The sequence below is a fragment of the Anabrus simplex genome, chromosome 1 (assembly GCF_040414725.1).
Source record: "Anabrus simplex isolate iqAnaSimp1 chromosome 1, ASM4041472v1, whole genome shotgun sequence".
Lineage (NCBI taxonomy): Eukaryota > Metazoa > Arthropoda > Insecta > Orthoptera > Tettigoniidae > Anabrus > Anabrus simplex.
Genome location: NC_090265.1, coordinates 152,859,301 through 152,878,264, shown reverse-complemented (window position 1 = coordinate 152,878,264; position 18,964 = coordinate 152,859,301). Strand labels below are relative to the sequence as shown.

The 18,964-nt window shown below is 39.3% G+C and overlaps 1 protein-coding gene across 2 annotated transcripts in view; it reads right to left on the bottom strand.

The window, feature by feature from the left end:
- The window catches only part of LOC136885213 (small ribosomal subunit protein uS7), a 46,954-nt gene that overhangs the window by 13,214 nt on the left and 14,776 nt on the right, over window positions 1-18,964 (bottom strand). For both annotated transcript variants that reach the window (XM_067157648.2, XM_067157658.2), the window contains exon 2: window positions 8,314-8,462. In XM_067157648.2, coding sequence (XP_067013749.1) covers window positions 8,314-8,460 — 147 coding nt within the window. In that variant the 5' untranslated portion in view covers window positions 8,461-8,462. The remainder of the gene's footprint in view (window positions 1-8,313; window positions 8,463-18,964) is intronic.

Sequence of the window (18,964 nt, the reverse complement as noted above, 5' to 3'; positions counted from 1 at the left end):
TCTTAAGAACTTTTTGATTCTCAATAGATAATGTTTAGATTTGGATCTTGCGATGAAGAGAGTACTTTGACTTTATTATGGTGTCATCCAAACAAGGATATTTTTACATGATCATTGATGTGATTGTAGCCATGGTACCTCCACTACTCATAGAATCCAAACCCAAGGGATGTTATCCCTACTGTAGTCATTTACTTGAATTGCTATGGAAGTACGTTTAGTTTTCTTGCTGCCTACAGTGGGATTCAAATCTGCGATCTCCCAAATGCAACGTGACTGAAACCATGTAGCCAACTCGCTCAGTAGGAAAATGAAACCTCTGAGAACTACAAGGTTACAAAGGGTTCAATTTATCACTGGAAATTCATTATACATTTTTCCTGATGCAATATAAAATGACAGAATAAGAAGCATTAAACAGAGTTTTCTCACAATAAATATTCATTAATATAGAAATATATAGGATATTCAAGTTACAAGAACAAAAAACCCACCTGTGATCTATAGAGAACAGATATTAGCAGATAAGTACCTGAACAATGACTTCTAATACCCTCTAAAGCACAAAAGAGTAGTTATCAAGGAAGTTATGTGAGCAAGAAAACTAAACATACTTCCACAGCAATTCAAGTGAATGACTACAATAGGGATAACATCCCTTGGGTTTGGATTCTATGAGTAGTGGAGGTACCATGGCTACAATCACATCAATGATCATGTAAAAATATCCTTGTTTGGATGACATCATAATAAAGTCAAAGTACTCCCTTCATCGCAAGATCCAAATCTAAACATTATCTATTGAGAATCAAAAAGTTCTTAAGAGTCAAACCATTAGTAACTTCATTACCAGTGCTTGGGAGTTACTGGTGATGTCTACAGAAAGACACACAGGTAATCATCATCAAATATCAAAGCCATTATGTTAAAACAGTGCTGATGGAATTATTATTAAAATCACCAGTCATATCAGCACACAAGTGTTCAATTCATAACCAGTTTTCAGACAATAAGGTCCAAAAATTATGTAAAGCACACTAATCCACATGGTTGTATCGTCAAGAACAAAATGGAACCCAGATGAAATAAACTATAAAAATAAATGAATAACACACACAATTATTGCAGGGGTTTCTTCAAGGCATAATTACACTGAAATAATAAACAAACGAGAGATGGCTGAGTATGAAATCTCTCAAGCACCAAATCTCTGAAGAAATGGAAGGGCATAAGTGTTGGCATTTCTGAATTATGAGTTGGTGACTTAATTCAAAATCATGTAATCGAAGTCCGATTTTAGCGTCCCAACGACTTTGAATTAATAAGGTTTTATTGTAATATTTTAAGCTTTGCTTTTTAAGGGATGTCCCATTTAGAATACATGTAGGATTATCACAGAGGTGCCAACTATTATGAATTTGCCCTCGCGATCACAGCACAACGGTCAGAGGGGAAATTATTATAAAAAAGCGACATTATCACCAAAAAAAATATCTATGTGGAAAAAAAGGAAAGAAGGAAAAATGAATTGTTTTGATCATTACTGCTCAATCCTCTTAGTTTCAATGCTCGAGCTGGCAATGATCTTCGACTGTCACTTCTTTTTTGCTACCCATGAGCCTTGGGAAATTCTTTGTGAATTAAGGAGCACTACTGTGCTTTTCTCCATTACAAAATGTCATGTATTATTGCAGTATTACATGTACTGGATAGTATCTCTCCCACAGAAAGTTTTCAGTGTTAATAGGATAAAACAAGGATTTCAAGACCTACATTAGGCACATCTGTATTGGAATCGCTTATTGTTCAGAAGACAACAATGATTTCACAGGAGGAAGGATGCTTCAAGAAAACCCACACAGCTGCTGGGTGCGAAACAAGATACAAAAAATGTTTTATGACAGAATTTGTAATGTGCAAATTTTATTGTGTAATATGATATACTTTAGAACAGACTGCTGTCGGTAAGGGAAAAGGGGGTGCCATTATCGGGAACAGAGAAGGATGCTTTGTATTTGACTATCATTTTCTGGGAAAGGGGGTTACTGAAAAGCCACTTCAAAGGTTGGCACCTCTTATCAGTGTCAGTATGAATTCCTAATACCTATTTTTTTGCAGGATTTTAGACATTACATAATTGCTGCTCCACAATCCTTCTATAAGGCTTATATTCAGGAGTTGTGACTCTATAAAACACTTTCAAGATGGGTATTTTAACCATGGGTGTATGATGCCATTTACACAGCTACCTTGTCTATAAAGTAAGCTTTGAAATTATGATACACTAGATACAGTACCCATCACTGACAGAACAATAATATATATATTCAATATAACTTTACTTACGTAGTACTAGTAAGATACCTGGGCTTTGCTACAGCTTTAAAATGAAAGTTATTATTCAAAGTTTTACATTTTGGAGAGTCCACTGTCAATTGAGCCTGTAAAATATGTACTCAGTTTGTACGTCAAACAGTTTTGTGGGAGTGATTATTTCTTTTATAATCTACCACTCACTCGAACCTCGTACAGAAGAATTTGAAGGTTTTAAACCATATCGGATTTAACATCTTGGGCGTAAAAGCGACCAATCTGTGAAATTTTGATTTTGTACATCGAACAGTAATGGAGGAATGAATACTTTTTAAGGGGTAAATGTTTTGAAATATATATTAACATCTAGGAAATAGAAGACAACCCTCCATTAAAAAAAAAGTTATGTTCATGCTTGAAACTGTTTCGGAAGAATGGACATACCTGCCAACTTTTGAAAAGGGCTATCAGTAAAACTCACGTGTGTCAAAATATCTAACAATTTTCGACATACCCTGGGGCTTGATAGCACATGGGGGCTAAACACTGGCATACCTGCCAACCTTTGAAAAGGGCTATCAGTAAAACTCACACGCGACAAAAAATCTAAAATTTTCGACATACCCCAGCTTATCACAAAGTTTATACAAGGAGCAATTTTAATACCATCTATTCAATACAATTTATTCCACTATAGTGTGGTTAAATACACATGGAAATTATCAGAAATTTGAAGGGAACATGTTTCGCCCACTATTTATTGGGCATCATCAGCCTCAATCAATCTTAAAACACACATGGTCTAAGGAGTCGCAATAACTTACATAAAACGTATTGATAAATATTAACGAGTGTTAATACTGTGGATGCAAAATGTTTACAGGACAAAAATATTGAATAAAACAGAACTTATACTAAAATCACTTTGAAAAATTGAAACCCATGTCTGACACTGAAATGGATCTTTTTGATGTGTCTAATTTCAGTCTTTGAATAATAACCTTTTAAATAATTCTTCATTCATTTATCCAGAATTGCTTTAGCAACTTCGAAGGTAATATCTCAATAACACTTTCTAGACGTAATTTATTTATCCATTTCCGTATATACATTTCCATTGATATTTGAATTTAGCACGATTTGTTCAGGTCAAGTCACTAGGAGCGCCACTGTCAATTGTCTCCCATTTTAGCAAGGCGAAATCCATAAGTGTCGCGTATTATATCTACTGTATTTGCTATCGTGGACATGCCTTCGACCAAGACCGAGCGTGCTTCGACCCACACAAACATTTGATTGTACGGAAGTGGAACGTTTATCGAATGTTATTGCAAATTTTTGTCCGCTAAGTTATACAATGACACCGTCCATCCGTAAAACTGTAAAATGCTGCAATTTCCGTAAATTTTACGGATAAACCATGAAAGTTGGCAGGTATGCATTCCCCAGACAATGTAATCTTAATCAAGCTTCATGATCTATATGTGAATGTATTGTTCAGCTGAAGATGACGGACCCTATGTAGGGGGTCGAAACCGGTACTGTAGCATAATAAGTGCAATAAATAAGTATTGATGGGAAGTCCTTTCGTATTTCTAATTGTATTTTTAATGCGATCGATCATCTTCAGTTAGTTTCCTCACTATGTGCCCTAGAGAGCTCTCACCAACGACCGAATTCGTAGGTGATGTAGGAGTCGATTAGTAATACTCGTCGACTAGTGTTCTGTCAACACAATTTGAAATAAAAAAGAACATGTTTTTGCAATAAATACATAAATAAAGTGGCCGATAGCAGTAGTTAACTAGTTAGAAATAAAGGTTCAAATAAACGATCACGTAATTTTAATGCTATGTACTGAAATTAAGTAAGAACGTGACACACCTCAAAATACGGTGCAGAGTGGATGGCTGATTTTGGAGGTTAGTTCATTCAGTAGGTCCTTACTGGGATATTTTTGCAGAGGAAAGAGAATGTGTTAAGTGAGAAAACTTACTGCTGAATACACGAATAAAAACTAACCAACAGATATATGTAAACACTTGTTATGCTTCTTTTTCTTTCTTTCTAGACATGCGTGTATTTTACGTCGTGTATGTACAGGTACTGTGAAAGTTATCGGCTATCTACCGTTTCCATAAAGATTTGATGAGAGCATTAAAAGATATGAAAAAGACGAGAAAACAAATACGCAAACCTTAAATACCAACAGTGTATTAAAAGGTGTGTAAAACACCAAACAGATATAAAAAAAAGTTTGCACTGGGGCCTCATAAAAGTATCAGCACATCATTTCAGATCACACATCTTTTCTAAATCAAATGTCAGTTGAAGCCTCATATTTCACACCAGTGGATTATTAAACACTTTTTTCTGGCCATGAATTACTTGAGAGGTTAACCAGAGAATGACTCTGAATGTCAACTTGAATGCAACAACACTTCGATCGATTAGAGTTGAAACTCAAAGGCGCGAGTTTCAACATACCCGCAACTGTTGAAAAATGCGGATGCCTGTCCACCTACCGTATTTAAATTTAGTCTTCATTAGTCAGTGATTTCACGACTTTCAGTATCCATACCACACGACAAATATGCACTACGCTAGTCAACTTCACACAATTATGTTCCTAATCCGTACGTATGCTATCACGCAACAAATATTCACTATCCTTCACTGTATAACTCAATACACAATAAATTTCCAACTACCGAATGGAAAGCGAAATACACGCATAAACATGCTTACTGGGTTATTAATATCAATGAAAACCAGAAAGCAAAACTGAACTTTCCTGAAGCTAAAGGCTTGCTTCTAGACGGTGTAATTTACAGGGTAAAGTTCAGGAATTCAAGGCTATTTCCCGTTTTCCCGCTACGCTCCCCGACCTGCCTCACGTGGCGAGGGCTCTAACCTGTGTTGGAAATTACATTCCTTTTACAAGGGCTAGGAAAAATACAATAATTTTAAACGGTAATGGTGAAAATTTGTGACGCGATAGGTGATGCATTTTTATATAGATTTTATACGACGTGAATCAGGCCTTCATATGTACGAGACGTTAAGCGAGAAATCGTCGCAATGAGGAGCACATTAACGAGGCTTCACGGTATTTCCCCGCACCCTGTTAATTTCCAGAAAGGCTAATGCCATGTAAATTTACAGCGAAAAGGTTATCATTACTCTACTGGCGCTTAAAATATGTCTTCATGATTCATATAAGGTTAAGTTAGGTTAGGTGACTGTTTGAATAAGAAAAGTGGAACGATTGCCACAGAAGCCACTGGACTGATGCTACTCCAATTTTTCCACAATGAAATTGAATGTTAGCTTTCACGTCTCGGAATTTAAAGAAATAACTAACGAGTAAACCGTAATGTGAACAACACAAGTGTTGAACAGACTGATTTCTGTTGCATACTGATTCTGATGTGTGGGAGCTTCATACCAGAATTACTATTCTACTATTACTATTAATTAAGAATGTAATCACTACATTTCTTTCTCTTATGTATTGAATAGGTTGAACCTCTTTTTCAATTATTCAATTTTACCGTTAATACTTTCAACACGGAACAATGAAATTTTTATCTTTAAAAGTCAAAGTATTAGCAGACATTCTGCCTGTGCCTGTTTTACACGGGCTACAGCATATTAGGTACTGTACGACTAAAACCTTAGCTTAATGTAACAAAATTAGTGGTTCTGTATGCGACCCCCATGCGAAGTAGATGATCTGATCACCATATCACAGTTATGAAGCACTAAAGCCGTTCACACAAGCTTAAGATTTTATGTATAAGTGATGCACCTACTGGCTGTGACAAATGGAATAAGATACTGTGATGTTTCAGGTAGATAGAAGATACAGCATGCTTAGATAATGTGCACAACCAAACTGTACCTGCCTTTCTGATTCTGAGCCATACCAGCCTCTCAAGAGGGCCATTGGAGCATCATACAGTCCAGAGAGTTGGCTGCAGAACAAGTGGTGAGGAGATAGATTTAGGAGAATACTGTAGCGAGAGGACCAGAAACAGGTCAATCTTGACAGATTATTAAGCAAGAGAAGATTGTCAGATTGTGTGAATGACCCTGATGAATAGGCAAATTACAACAATAGAAATATGAGCAGATCACGACTTCCCTTGGGGCGTGTACCTTTGACGTTATACCACAAACAGTACATACTTGCACAGCATATAGCCAGAGAAAACTGGGCTGATGAGCGGCATTCTGTGAAGTTTGGTTATGAATAGAGCCCGGATTTCCATGCAAATGCATGTTTTTATATAAGCTGGTTACACTTCTCAAACTTTGCAAATATTCGTTTTATGGCTTAAAATGATTCCAAATAACCATTCTTTTCCCCTGCATGTTTTTGCTTTTTCTTCAAGAAAATGCATGCATAATGCATATTCTGAAGATTTTGGATTTAATAGCGAATATTTGGATGTTTAATCTTGCATAATATGACTTTTCTTCTGACTCTGGCGCATATATAATGTTAACTTACATGATAGTAACTTTTGCAGAATTTGGGACCATTTTTCCACATTTTACAGTATGTTTGTTATTGGGAGAGACTGAGAGAATGCAGTCCTGGCATCCTATGTGACAACCAAAGTTAGTACTTACGGTAGAGGTCCTATAATCCAATTAATGAATCATTTCTGATCTGTTGCTCGAGTAAACACTGATGTAATCTTGGTAATTCTTAGGAATAAGATGTCCCGATTACACATTGCTATAAATTGAACCTGTTCGACGAACAAAACAAAACTTGTATCACACTTCTGTGTCGCCGCGTTACTAAGATAGTAGCTTACAAACCTTGGTTTTGCACTGAACCTTCTTCCGTTGTTATCCTCGATTCTCTTACCCGCAATTCTCACTCGTCACACATCTTTATTATTGCAGTAGACAACACTTACCAGTTATTGAGGACATTCAAATGTGCCTGCAATCATCGCACGGAGAAATAACTGCTGCAACTAGAGATAGATCCATTCAAATCCTGATTTTGAATTCATCGAGCTAATATATAAGACGTACTGTGGTGAAAATGCAAAAGACGTAGTACAATTTTACCTCACTGTCCCAAATGTCTTCCTTTGAAGTATGCACTTATCACTTCTTGTGACACAGAAAGATCATTTTCTGTGTTTAAGAATATGTTGACAGATAAACGGATGAGCTTAAATCAAGACAATTTGAAGAAATTGTAGTTGTACAATGTTTCAAGAGGAACTGAATTTTTATAGTGCATATTCTGCCATATGATAGTGCATGAATGCATACATATTTTGAGATTTAATAGTGTATGGAAATCCGGGCTCTAGTTATGAGTCTTGCTTCTATCGTGGGCTGTCAGAAAAACAAGCATGTCTGTAGAAGAAATGGCGATAGGGCAAATCCATCTTTGATTTTAGAGGGGCATATCTCTCCAACCCCTGGAATTATAGTGCGGGGAACACCAGGACTGATTTGGTGGTTGTTCAGGGAACAATGACTGCCCACTGATATGTGGAAAGAATGGAAAACCCTCTTGTCATAACCGTTATGGTCACCCTACCAAATGACATATTCCAGCATGAAAATGTAAGAGCACACAATGCAAATCAGACCAGAGAAGCCTGAAGAGATACATGGACCCTACAGTGGCCTGCCCGTTTCCCTGATCCATCTCCTACAGAGCCTGTTCGGGATACCACTGAAATGAGTTTGTCATACCAGCCTCCAGCTACAAATCTTCAAGAAATGGTACATGGAAAGAAGTTCCTCACAATGATATTCTCAAGGATTTATGATTCAATGCCATCGAAAATATGAGTGTATCCAAGCTCGACGCAGTCACACCTCTAACTAAAATTGGCTGTTTATCTTTGGATAGATCATTTCCGAAAGGGACAAGCTTTCAATCATTTAATACAGTACATCTTATCTGATGGTCAGTTTAGAATTTGTTTACACGATTAGCTAAGATGAAAATGTACATACCTGAAGAGACATATCTGATACTTGCACATCATCGCAACTCCAGCGTCCAAACAGCTTGATTTCAGGCAACTCTGCAGGCTGAACAACAGGCAAAGTTGCCTCGGTCTCTACACCCATCTCCATTTCTTCCAACTGTTCTTCAGCCATGGCTGAAACAGAAATTGTTCAATGAATTAACCAATAAAGCAGAACAACACTCCCAGGTTCTCTTGAAATGAATTCCTGATGAATGGAAAATGTTCACACAGATAACAGAAATATTTAAAACACATCTTCCACATGTGGGAATAATTCCTACATTACAACAGGTAGATGAATAACATAGAACATTGTAAAACAGCAAATTAGTTGCTTTTACATGGGCAACAGATTGACCTATTTTTACAATGCAGAAAAAGATTTCATAATCCTACACAATACTCTTTACATTTGTAGCTAATAATTTTTCATGTTCATGGAACCAACCTGTTAACCCACCGGCTTACCTAACTGTCGAATCGATGGGGTAATAGTGTCCTGCTTTATCGATGGTAAATGGAAGATAGTACATTAAAAACTCAACAGATGGCATTACAATCATTCTTTATATCTGAAGGAAGTTTCTTCAGCTGTATTTGAGTCATGTTTAGGGGATTAACCGCATAAATGGAAGACAGCATTGAGCTGATGTCGCGGGTATTCAGTGAGTAATGACGAGCACGCGCAAGGCTATTACCGAACGAGAAGTCATGGATATTTTACTGAACAGCGATTGTGAAAAAGATTATAATATATCGGAAAGTTCCTCCTGTGAATCTGGTGATGTGGATATGTTATATGTGCTTAGTGAGGTTAGTGATAATACGAGTGAAGAAGGAGATGTAAATATTATGAATGTAAATGCTCCGGCACACCGTAAGAAAAAACAAAGTTGAAGAGTGGGAATGGGAATCTGCTTGTCCATTGCAAGGTATTCCTACTACCAAAATACCATTCACTGGAATTTCAGGGGTAAATCCTGGTTTTTCAAAATATCAAAATTACGCCTAAACATGGGAGTGCGAGGTCTGCGAAGTAGCTCTTCACATGCCTGAATGATTCAAGATATTTCACACTAACAAGAATTACTAGGCGAGTTTATAATGCATAGTTCACATTTTTCACTGTAATGTAGCATATTCCATAGAAATGATTATTTTTGAGTATTTCTATGAACGTTTGACAACATTTGAGCCAGTAATTGTAGTGATATCATTTAAGCACAGTCTTGCGTGGAACTTGTGAACACCATTCAAATGGTAATTTAAAGGTCCGGAACTGATGTTTATAAAGTAAGTGTATGGGTTAATGTGAACTGATATGTTCCTAACTTTCTATAAATTCTACAAATTATATGAAGTCTTACATTTCTCATTTTATTTTTTCAAGATTTCTATGATCTTGTCAAGCATCAGGTTGAGCAAAATGGATGATAGTCCATCTCGTTGGACTCCGGTTTTGAATTTGAAACTCAACTTCGTGCCAGTTCTCGGAACTTCACCTTGGATGTGGTGCTCACAGGGGTCTCTGCAATGAGGGTGCACGTATTATATAAGGGTTGGATCTTAAATAGTGGCAACACTGCTGTGGAGACGCTATGCAACGGAATCTAATACTGTCACTGATAGCACACGTTGGTTACATACCTACCTTACCTCAGAGCATATGGACTCTCCCTTCCCACATCACCTGCGTGTGCACAAGCGAGAGAAACACAGTCACATGTGAGCAAGCGGTCTAACGTGTCACTATGTTTTCAAAACAGGAACAACAGAGTTGGATCAAGATTGAATGTGCCAGAGGTCGTACAGCACAGCAGTATCAAGGTCTTCAAGAGGCTTGCGGGGAATCTGCATTGCCTTACACAACAGTGGCACGTTGGGTAAAAGCCTTCCAGGAAGGTCGGCAAACTGTGGCGGACATTAATCGGGCAGGTCATCCTACGAGTGAAGAAGACATGCATGCTCTTCCCGAGTTACTGGACAGTGATCAAAACCAGACAATTCGCGAGCATTCCCTTCAGAACTGTTGCAGAGATTCGACAGGCAGAAGACTGCTCCATTCTCACCATGAACAGAACAGGCTCTGCTAAAGGTATACTACGACTTCCACATCCCTGGCAACGGGCTATACACAACGCTGGTGACTACATTGAAGGACAGTGAAGGTTGCTAACATGTAACTCTTTTGTATCTGTTGTAAATAAATAGTTGCCACTATTTAAGTTTCAACCTTCGTATATAGTCCATGCCTCATTATCATCGAACAGAAAAGGGTGCCTGGGAGTCGATCAAGTCAAGCCTTATTAAAGTCTTGAGTTATGATGTACATTCCCAGAATTTTATTTCAGAACAAGCTGTATAAATGCAATCCAATGATCTCCAATCAATGAACATTCCAATTCCCCCATTAACCTCTTCAGTCCCAAGCTTGTTTTTGCACTCGATGGATTATAGTTTTCTCAAATAAATTTTAAAATTTTCCAAACAATGTAGTATGTTTCACTAAGTTGTTTTATGACGTGTAGCATATATGCTACATCAGGACTCAGTTGACTTTCCTACCATTATTATTTTTGCTTTAAATTGTTTTGTATTATTATAAATAAAGAAAACCACGGCTCCGGGAATGAACCTGGGGGGAGTCCATGTGACTCCGGACAAAAGGGAGTGAAATGCGTCGTTGCCGGCCATCTGCAACATAACATATTGGATTCAGCAAGAGAATCCAACTAGCCTCTTTCACTCCAACTCCAGCACGTAACCTGCACGAGGTGTCCCTGCTAAACTGAGCAACCCAGTGGAGGTTGGGTAACCAATCCCAGCGGAAACTGGGTCAGTGAACCGATCAGTGCTGGGGGCTTCAGGGCTTACAACCCTGATAGTTAAAAACTTGTTACCTTCGGGTGACCTAACCTAATCACTTGTGTGATAGACTGTATCAAACATGAAGTACAAACTTAATGAACATAATACCTCAGGTGGTAGACGATCCACAAGTAGGTCATCGGATTCTGGGGGACCTACACCTTCATGTGACCCAGTCGGATCTAAACGAAACTTGAAACGAAATATTACGTATCTAGCCACAATCAATATAAACTCCTTGATCAAGACCGGAAAGCTTAAGCATACACTTGATGTACTGAACGACAAGAACATCAGTATAGCAGCTCTCCAAGAGACTAGGTTTCCGGACGAAGAAGCCATAGAGTCTCAAGGATATAGAATATATAAAGGGAAACCTGGTAATAGAGTAATGGAAAATGTACCATTCCTTGGGACTGGTTTCGCAGTACACCATCTACTGGTTAAAAGCATACTTGACTTTTCATCACCAAACGATAGAACATCGGTGCTTTCCTTCAGATGCAAGAATAGGGGATACTCAATGATTAACTTCCACGCTCCTACCAATGACTCTAACAGGAAAAACCCAGAAATGACAAACCAGTACTGGGATGCCCTTGAAGAAACCCTTGATAAAGTACCAAATCATCATACGACTATATTGTTAGGAGATTTCAATGCCCAGATCGGTAGAGAACAGAAATACCGGAAGATTGTCGGAAGATATCCTGCCCATAAGAGAACCAACAAAAATGGGGAACGCTTAATCAGTGTCTGCACCAAGTATGGATTACTTTTGATGTCTACAGCTTTCAAACACCTTCCCAGAAAGGCAATGACATGGCGATGCCCAAATAGCATGATGGGTGAATTCCAAATTGACCACGTAGCAATAGACAAGCTGCACCACAGGGATATTATGAATGTCAAAGTGATACGAGGAGCCAACATTGACTCTGATCACTACCTGTCTCTGGTTAAAACGAACCTGAAACCACTAATAAAGACCACGGGTATGTTAGCAAAAAACACGAAGATCCCTAGGTTTGATATCACCAAACTCAAAGAAGACAGCACTAGTTACCAAGAGAGGCTGATTCATAATACCAACAGGATTAACACATCTACAAAATGGGATCAACTTAGGGATGCCATAACAGTAGCGGCTCAGGAAACAATCCCCAATAGACCTAAAGGGAACAAGCATCCGTGGTGGTCCAGCGAATGTGATAAAGCTATAGAAGCTAGGCGGCTAGCGTGGATCAAATGGAATGTACATAAGAACGAAGCTAATTTACAAGCCTTCATTGCACAGAGGAAAACTACGTCGAGCATCATAAGAGGGGCCAAGAGGAAGCACAACCAGGAACTGATTAAGCAAGCAGAGGAGGATTTTGTAAGGAACAACTCTAGAGATCTATACAAGGGCCTCAAGCAACAAACAACCCAATTCGCTTCCCCTGCTTTACATCTCCAGAGACCAGATGGATCGCTGTGTCTTAATGACAGCGATTGTACCAAGACCCTAGCTAACTACTTCAAAGGACTCTTAAATGCAGAAGAACCTATTGAACGTCTCCAAGTTACAGAACCAACTAACCCCAATACTGAGTTTATCCCTCCTCCAACGTATGAAGAAGTCAGAGATGTAATTAAATTACTCAAGAACAATAAAGCTTCTGGAGAAGACGGGATAGTAGCAGAAATGCTAAAACATGCCGGAGAACACACCTTCAGGAGCATACATAAAGTAATTCTGGACATATGGACTAGTGAGAGGCTCCCAGATGATTGGACGTCAGCCATTATCCATCCAATCCACAAGAAGGGAAGCAAAACAGATCCCAGTAACTACAGAGGAATATCACTCCTTGCTGTTACCTATAAGATATTTTCCAAGATTCTGGAACGCCATGTCACAAGACAGTTGGATAAAGAGTTAGGAGAATATCAAGCAGGGTTCAGAGCATCGAGGTCCTGTACCGAGCAGATACAAAATCTGAAGACCATCCTTCAATACAGCAAATCAAGAGCTCGACAATGGGTAGCTATATTTGTCGACTTCCAGAAAGCATACGACTCAGTAGATAGAATTACTCTTTACAATACATTAAGAGAACTAGGACTTAACGACAAGATCAACAGGCTAGTGCAAGCAACCTTGCACAATACCACAGCCAGAGTAAAGTTTAGAGGACAACTCTCAGAGAGTTTCGCCATTAAAACAGGGGTGAGACAAGGAGATGGCATCTCATGTATATTATTTAACTGCGTTCTGGAAAAGATAATTAGAGAGTGGATGAGATTCCTTCCAGAGAACACTGGATTACGGATGGGGATTAAAGCAGACAACCTGAGGATACCATGCCTAGCCTTTGCAGACGATCTGACTTTATTGGCAAATGACATACAGGAGGCTACTACTCAGCTCCAAACACTGCACTCAATAGCGGCTAAAACGGGTCTTTTGATCAACATAGGAAAGACCGAGTTTGTTACTAACATCAAAGATGCCCCTGGAAAGATGAGAGTCAGTGATAATATCTACATCAAGAGAGTCAAAAGTGTAAAGTACCTTGGGGAATGGTTCTCAGAGGACCTCAGCGAAACAATGGCTCTTGAACACAGGAGACTCAAACTAGATAAGGCTTACCATGCCTGTAGAAAGCTGTATGCTTCAAAAAATCTGTCGATGAATGTCAAACTAAGACACTACAATGCAGTAATCAGACCGTCAGTCCTCTATGCAGCAGAGTGTCTATATTTAACTAAGAAGACCCCACTAAGAGCCCTCGAGGTACAAGAAAGAAAGTTCCTGAGACGGATAGTGGGACCAAGAATTTTACCAGATGGAAGCCGATGGTATCAACCAAATCGTGAGCTATATAAACACCAAGAAAATCTCATAGATGCCATCAGAAGAAGGCGACTGGCTTTTTACGGACACCTATCCAGAATGGACTCAAATAGATTATCTCATAGGATCTTCAAGGCTGCTAACAAGGGCAAAGCTACTGGGTTCGTGTGGATGAAGCAAGTGGAGAAGGACCTTTCGGAACTCCACATAAATCAAAACGACATAGCTGATCGGAGTAACTATCATACAACTCTTAAAACTAAATCCTTTGTAACATCCCTCACAGAAGTTACCCACAGACCAAAAGATGAGACCAGGAAATGGTCTGAGGAACGTAAGATTGAATTTAGCCGGAAAATGAAGGACTACTGGGCCATCAGGAAAGCTCGAGGTACCAACAAGAAAACAGCTGCCAAACCAGCCGCTAAGAACACCAATTGTGGCAAACAACGACGATGACTTCAAGAAACAGCTAAAACACAAGCACCGTGGTCCATAGATGGCCCTAACGAATTAAAAAAAAAAAGAAAAAAAAAGAAAACCACATGTAGAGCATATGCTACATAAGGACTGAGGAGGCTAAGGATCACTGACGAATAATCTAAGACATTGCCATGGTAATACAATACATAAAGGAGCCAAAAGGAGGACTTCTATCAGTCCCTTATTGTTGTTCATTAAATGTCTAACCGCTAATGCTGCACTGTACCTAAACAATAAAATTTAAAAACTAAAAGTTAAGGTACAAGCAGTTTCTCATGGGAGTGGGTAAGGCCTAGTAAACTGAAAATCAAGGTATTATTGATCCTCAACCCTCCCCCTTCTTCCAAGCTGTACAAGAGGGCAGAAATGAAGGCACAAGGCATGGTGTGATACAGGAAGTCTTCTTGCATTGAGGGAAAGTCCCAAGCTGTACAGCGTGGAGATACTGTGTTGCATCTTGCAGAAGTAGTCAGTGTCAGTATTCATAGCGAGACAAATGGAGCAAGAGGTAGGACCATTGCTTGCAATAGAGCACAAAAGAGGAAAACCGCTCAGAAGTGACCATAGGCAGTGCATTGTGAATGTGTTCAATAAACTGAGTGAACAGAATCCAGGTTTAGTCGTTTATTTAGAAGTTCAGATCTTAGCACTGTTGTTGTATGAGATGCACAGCCCTGTACTCCCGAACACGAGAAGTTGACGAGGTGGAGGTCGGTACTATACGCTCAGCGAATCACTACTCTTTCTTTGGCGGAGACGTGGACATACCATGTTTACATCAGGATTAAACTCTCGTGAAAAGACATAGTACGTTTCGAGAATATGCACATTCTCTTCTTCAGCTAATTACGTTAAAATTCGTGTATACAATACGACCTAATGAAAATGGGGGCTTTTATATCCCTCTGAAAGTCACATGACTGCCTTGCGCACCACTTGTATTATAACATCGACCCTATAAAGTTCATATCAACCTGGCTGCATGAACACCTATTAACTGAGGGTATCGGTTTGACAACTTGGTTTTACATCATTTTACATTATTCTTAATATCATTCTACTTGAATTTTATAAGGGAGTATCGAATCACCAAGGACACAGTGACGTCACATTGCAACAGTGCTCAATATTTTATCCATATAGACATCATCCTGCTGTGTTTATACTGAAATGACAAGATAAAATTCAATTCCATGCTACCATACATCAATTTTTAATATGTTACATTGTACTTGTCGTAGTTTTAGCTTTCTTAAACGGGGCCCCTAATTAGCTGAAGAAGAGAATGTGCATATGTCTACACCAACGAGCTAGAATAACATAGAGGGGCTGTATACCTGACATCAGCGCTCCCTGCTTGAAGCAAGTTGATAAGGGGCAGCCATGTTAACGGTTGTCAAAACAAAGCGAATTGGCGCGAGAGCATATGTTGAGGTGACAGGGCGATCGTGCATGCCAATTTAATTCCCTAAGTTTTAAGAAGTGAAAAGATAGATTCTCGCTTTCAAGAATGCCAGCCGTAAGCTCAGCGTATGGTTGTACTAATCGGAGTAATAAAACCAAGGATATATCGTACTTTAAGTAAGTATTACTGAATTATAGCCGAGATTCCTTTTTGTAATTTCTGTTTGTAATTAAATCCATTTTATTGTTTACTTAGCGAAAGTACGGATAGCCACGGTAATTATTTGTCGAATTTTGTTTCAGATTTTGTTTAAAGAACAAGGAATTAACTGAACAATGCGTTGTAAGAGCGAAAAGAGATAAATGGTATCCCACTCAATTCAGTTGCTTATGCTCTGTACATTTCCAGCCCTATTTAATTTTCATTCACATTTACAAATAAAGGAAATGGAACGCCCACCACCAAGAAAACGTAACCACAAAAAATCACTTATTTCGTTCAAACGTACACCAAGTATGATAAATACAGCATTTTACTGCTATTTTGGAAATGTATACAGCCTTTATTGTAGATGTCTGTTGCCTTGGTTTTTAAAACTATGCCACACTTCATAATGGACAACTTTCAAGCTAGTAATCTAAGTATGATATGGTAATGGGAGAAACATGATAACCCCCCTATATTATAATAAATAATTACACTAAACGATTATTGTGGTAAAGTATTCATGGGCCGCCTCTGTGGTGCACTGGTTAGCGTGAGCAGCTGCCATCCCTGGAAGCCCAGGTTTGATTCCCAGCTCCGCCACGAAATTTGAAAAGGGGCACAAGGGCTGTAACGGGATTCTATCAGCCTGGGGAGGTCAACTGAGTAGAAGTGGGTTCGACTCCCACCTCAGCCATCCTCGAAGTGATTTTCCGTGGTTTCCCCACTTCTCCTCCAGGCAAATGCTGGGATGGTACCTAACTTAAGGCCACGGCCGCTTCCTTCTCCCCCCCCACAAGGCCCCTGTTCAGCATAGCAGGTGCAGCCCTCCCTCACAGTTGTATCCCCCGACTTCTGGTTCCCTGTTCAAATATGTTCGTCCGTGAACTTCAGCAAATATCAGCTCGAATTTCGAGCAAACCTCCCCGAAACAGCACGTGTACCCACCCCAGACTTGGGTCATCAGGTGGTATCAACAAATCTCCTGTAGGCGTGCCCAGGGACCTGTCAAATTTTCGGCAACGATATGCGATGAACCCTGCAACGTATTTGAATCCCTCCAGACTACAGTCAGTATTTTCCTGTACAGATAGAACATCACTATCAACAGCTGGCAATTCAATGTCATTAATATCCTTGTCACCCTCAGTCATCGCTAGAGCTTGTCATATCCGGGAGGATGTTGCCAAACATAGCCGATGTAACAAATTCTCCTCCTTCGGCAGGAGCTACAGGTGACTCATTGGAATGAGGAATATCGCTGGAATTGGCTCCTAACAACAACAGTCTGATGCTATTTTTCACATCAGGTGGAGATGGATGATCGTAAAAATGCCCAAGACCTCTTAGGCGCGAAAAGAAATTTTCCAGGCAATCTTGATTCAAACTTGCTGTGAGAATGTATTTAATAATAATTAATGTTATTTGTTTTACGTCCCACTAACTACTCTTTTACGGTTTTCGGAGACGCCGAGGTGCCGGAATTTAGTCCCGCAAGAGTTCTTTTACGTGCAAGTAAATCTACCGACACGAGGGTGACGTATTTGAGCACCTTCAAATACCACCGGACTGAGCCAGGATCGAACCTGCCAAGTTGGGGGAGAATGTATTTAACGCCGAAAGATTCCATGTATTTGAACAGCACAAACGAAAAAAGAAACTAGGTCCTCTGACACTCTTTTAAACACCCACGCACTTTAAAGGTAAACAAATACATCCAATACATGTGATAACTGAAGAATTTGCCTCTGTCTACCCTGGTCCCGCGTGGTTAGCTGTTCCACCGTGACGTCATGCGCTAAGCGAGGAAAATGCAACACCTTCTGCGCACGGCTGAGTGCACCCCCCTGGGTTCTGCCTAGCTGCATCACTCCACTTCAGTTTATTACGTTGTATGTTGTTTTTTTTACTCCTGCACAGGGATGAAAATTATTATGAAAACTAATTCCTATGGAACAGAATGTACGGTAATAATCATAATAATAATAATAATTAATAATAAAAATTCAGAGTTTAATCTGACGAGGTATAAATGTGCAAAATTAATTTGGACCAGACTGTTGGAACATGACAGAAAATTGGACTGCAAAGGGTTAAAGGCGATTCTAGCTTAGTATACAGCAAAGGGGAACAGACCATAATGACACCAGTGTTGTTTGGTGGGATGCCTAACAGCATAAAAAGCCAGGCACGGCTGACTGACCTGGTATTATCAAGTCGCTTTTATTGCTACCATCAGTAGCAACAGAAAATGCATTCACCTGCAAATGTGGGACAATTTTCACCCCCTTTCTTCCATGCACATTTCTGTAATGATAGCTGCTGCTGTTCTTGCACACCCATATCGTTTAGAGATTTCCGAATCAGGAAACATTTTGTGAAACAAAGGCCCCATTTGCACATGTGTGAGTATATTGCACTTCCTGCCATGCGCAACTGAAAAATCACACCTACATATAGTACAGAATGTGAACGCTGGTCCCTTCCTGGATTCACTGAAACACACACGAATAATTCCGTCTCTTTCCTTCTCCCATGTTTTGTGGGTAGCGTTGTCATACTCTAATGCACCGGGTTTGCCAAATATCTGTAAATCAGAATGTTATCGGTTAAAATGGGTGAATATTGAGTTATGTACAGAATTTCAAGGCGCATTTGATGCCGTTAACAAAGAAAAAAAAAAGTAAAAAATAATTTTGTGTTAAAATGGTAATGTAATGGAAAAATACGCCAAATGCAAAATATTTTTGCTATTGGTATTGGCTTTACGTCGCACCAACACAGATAGGTCTTATGGCAACGATGGGACAGGAAAGGGCTAGGACTGGAAAGGAA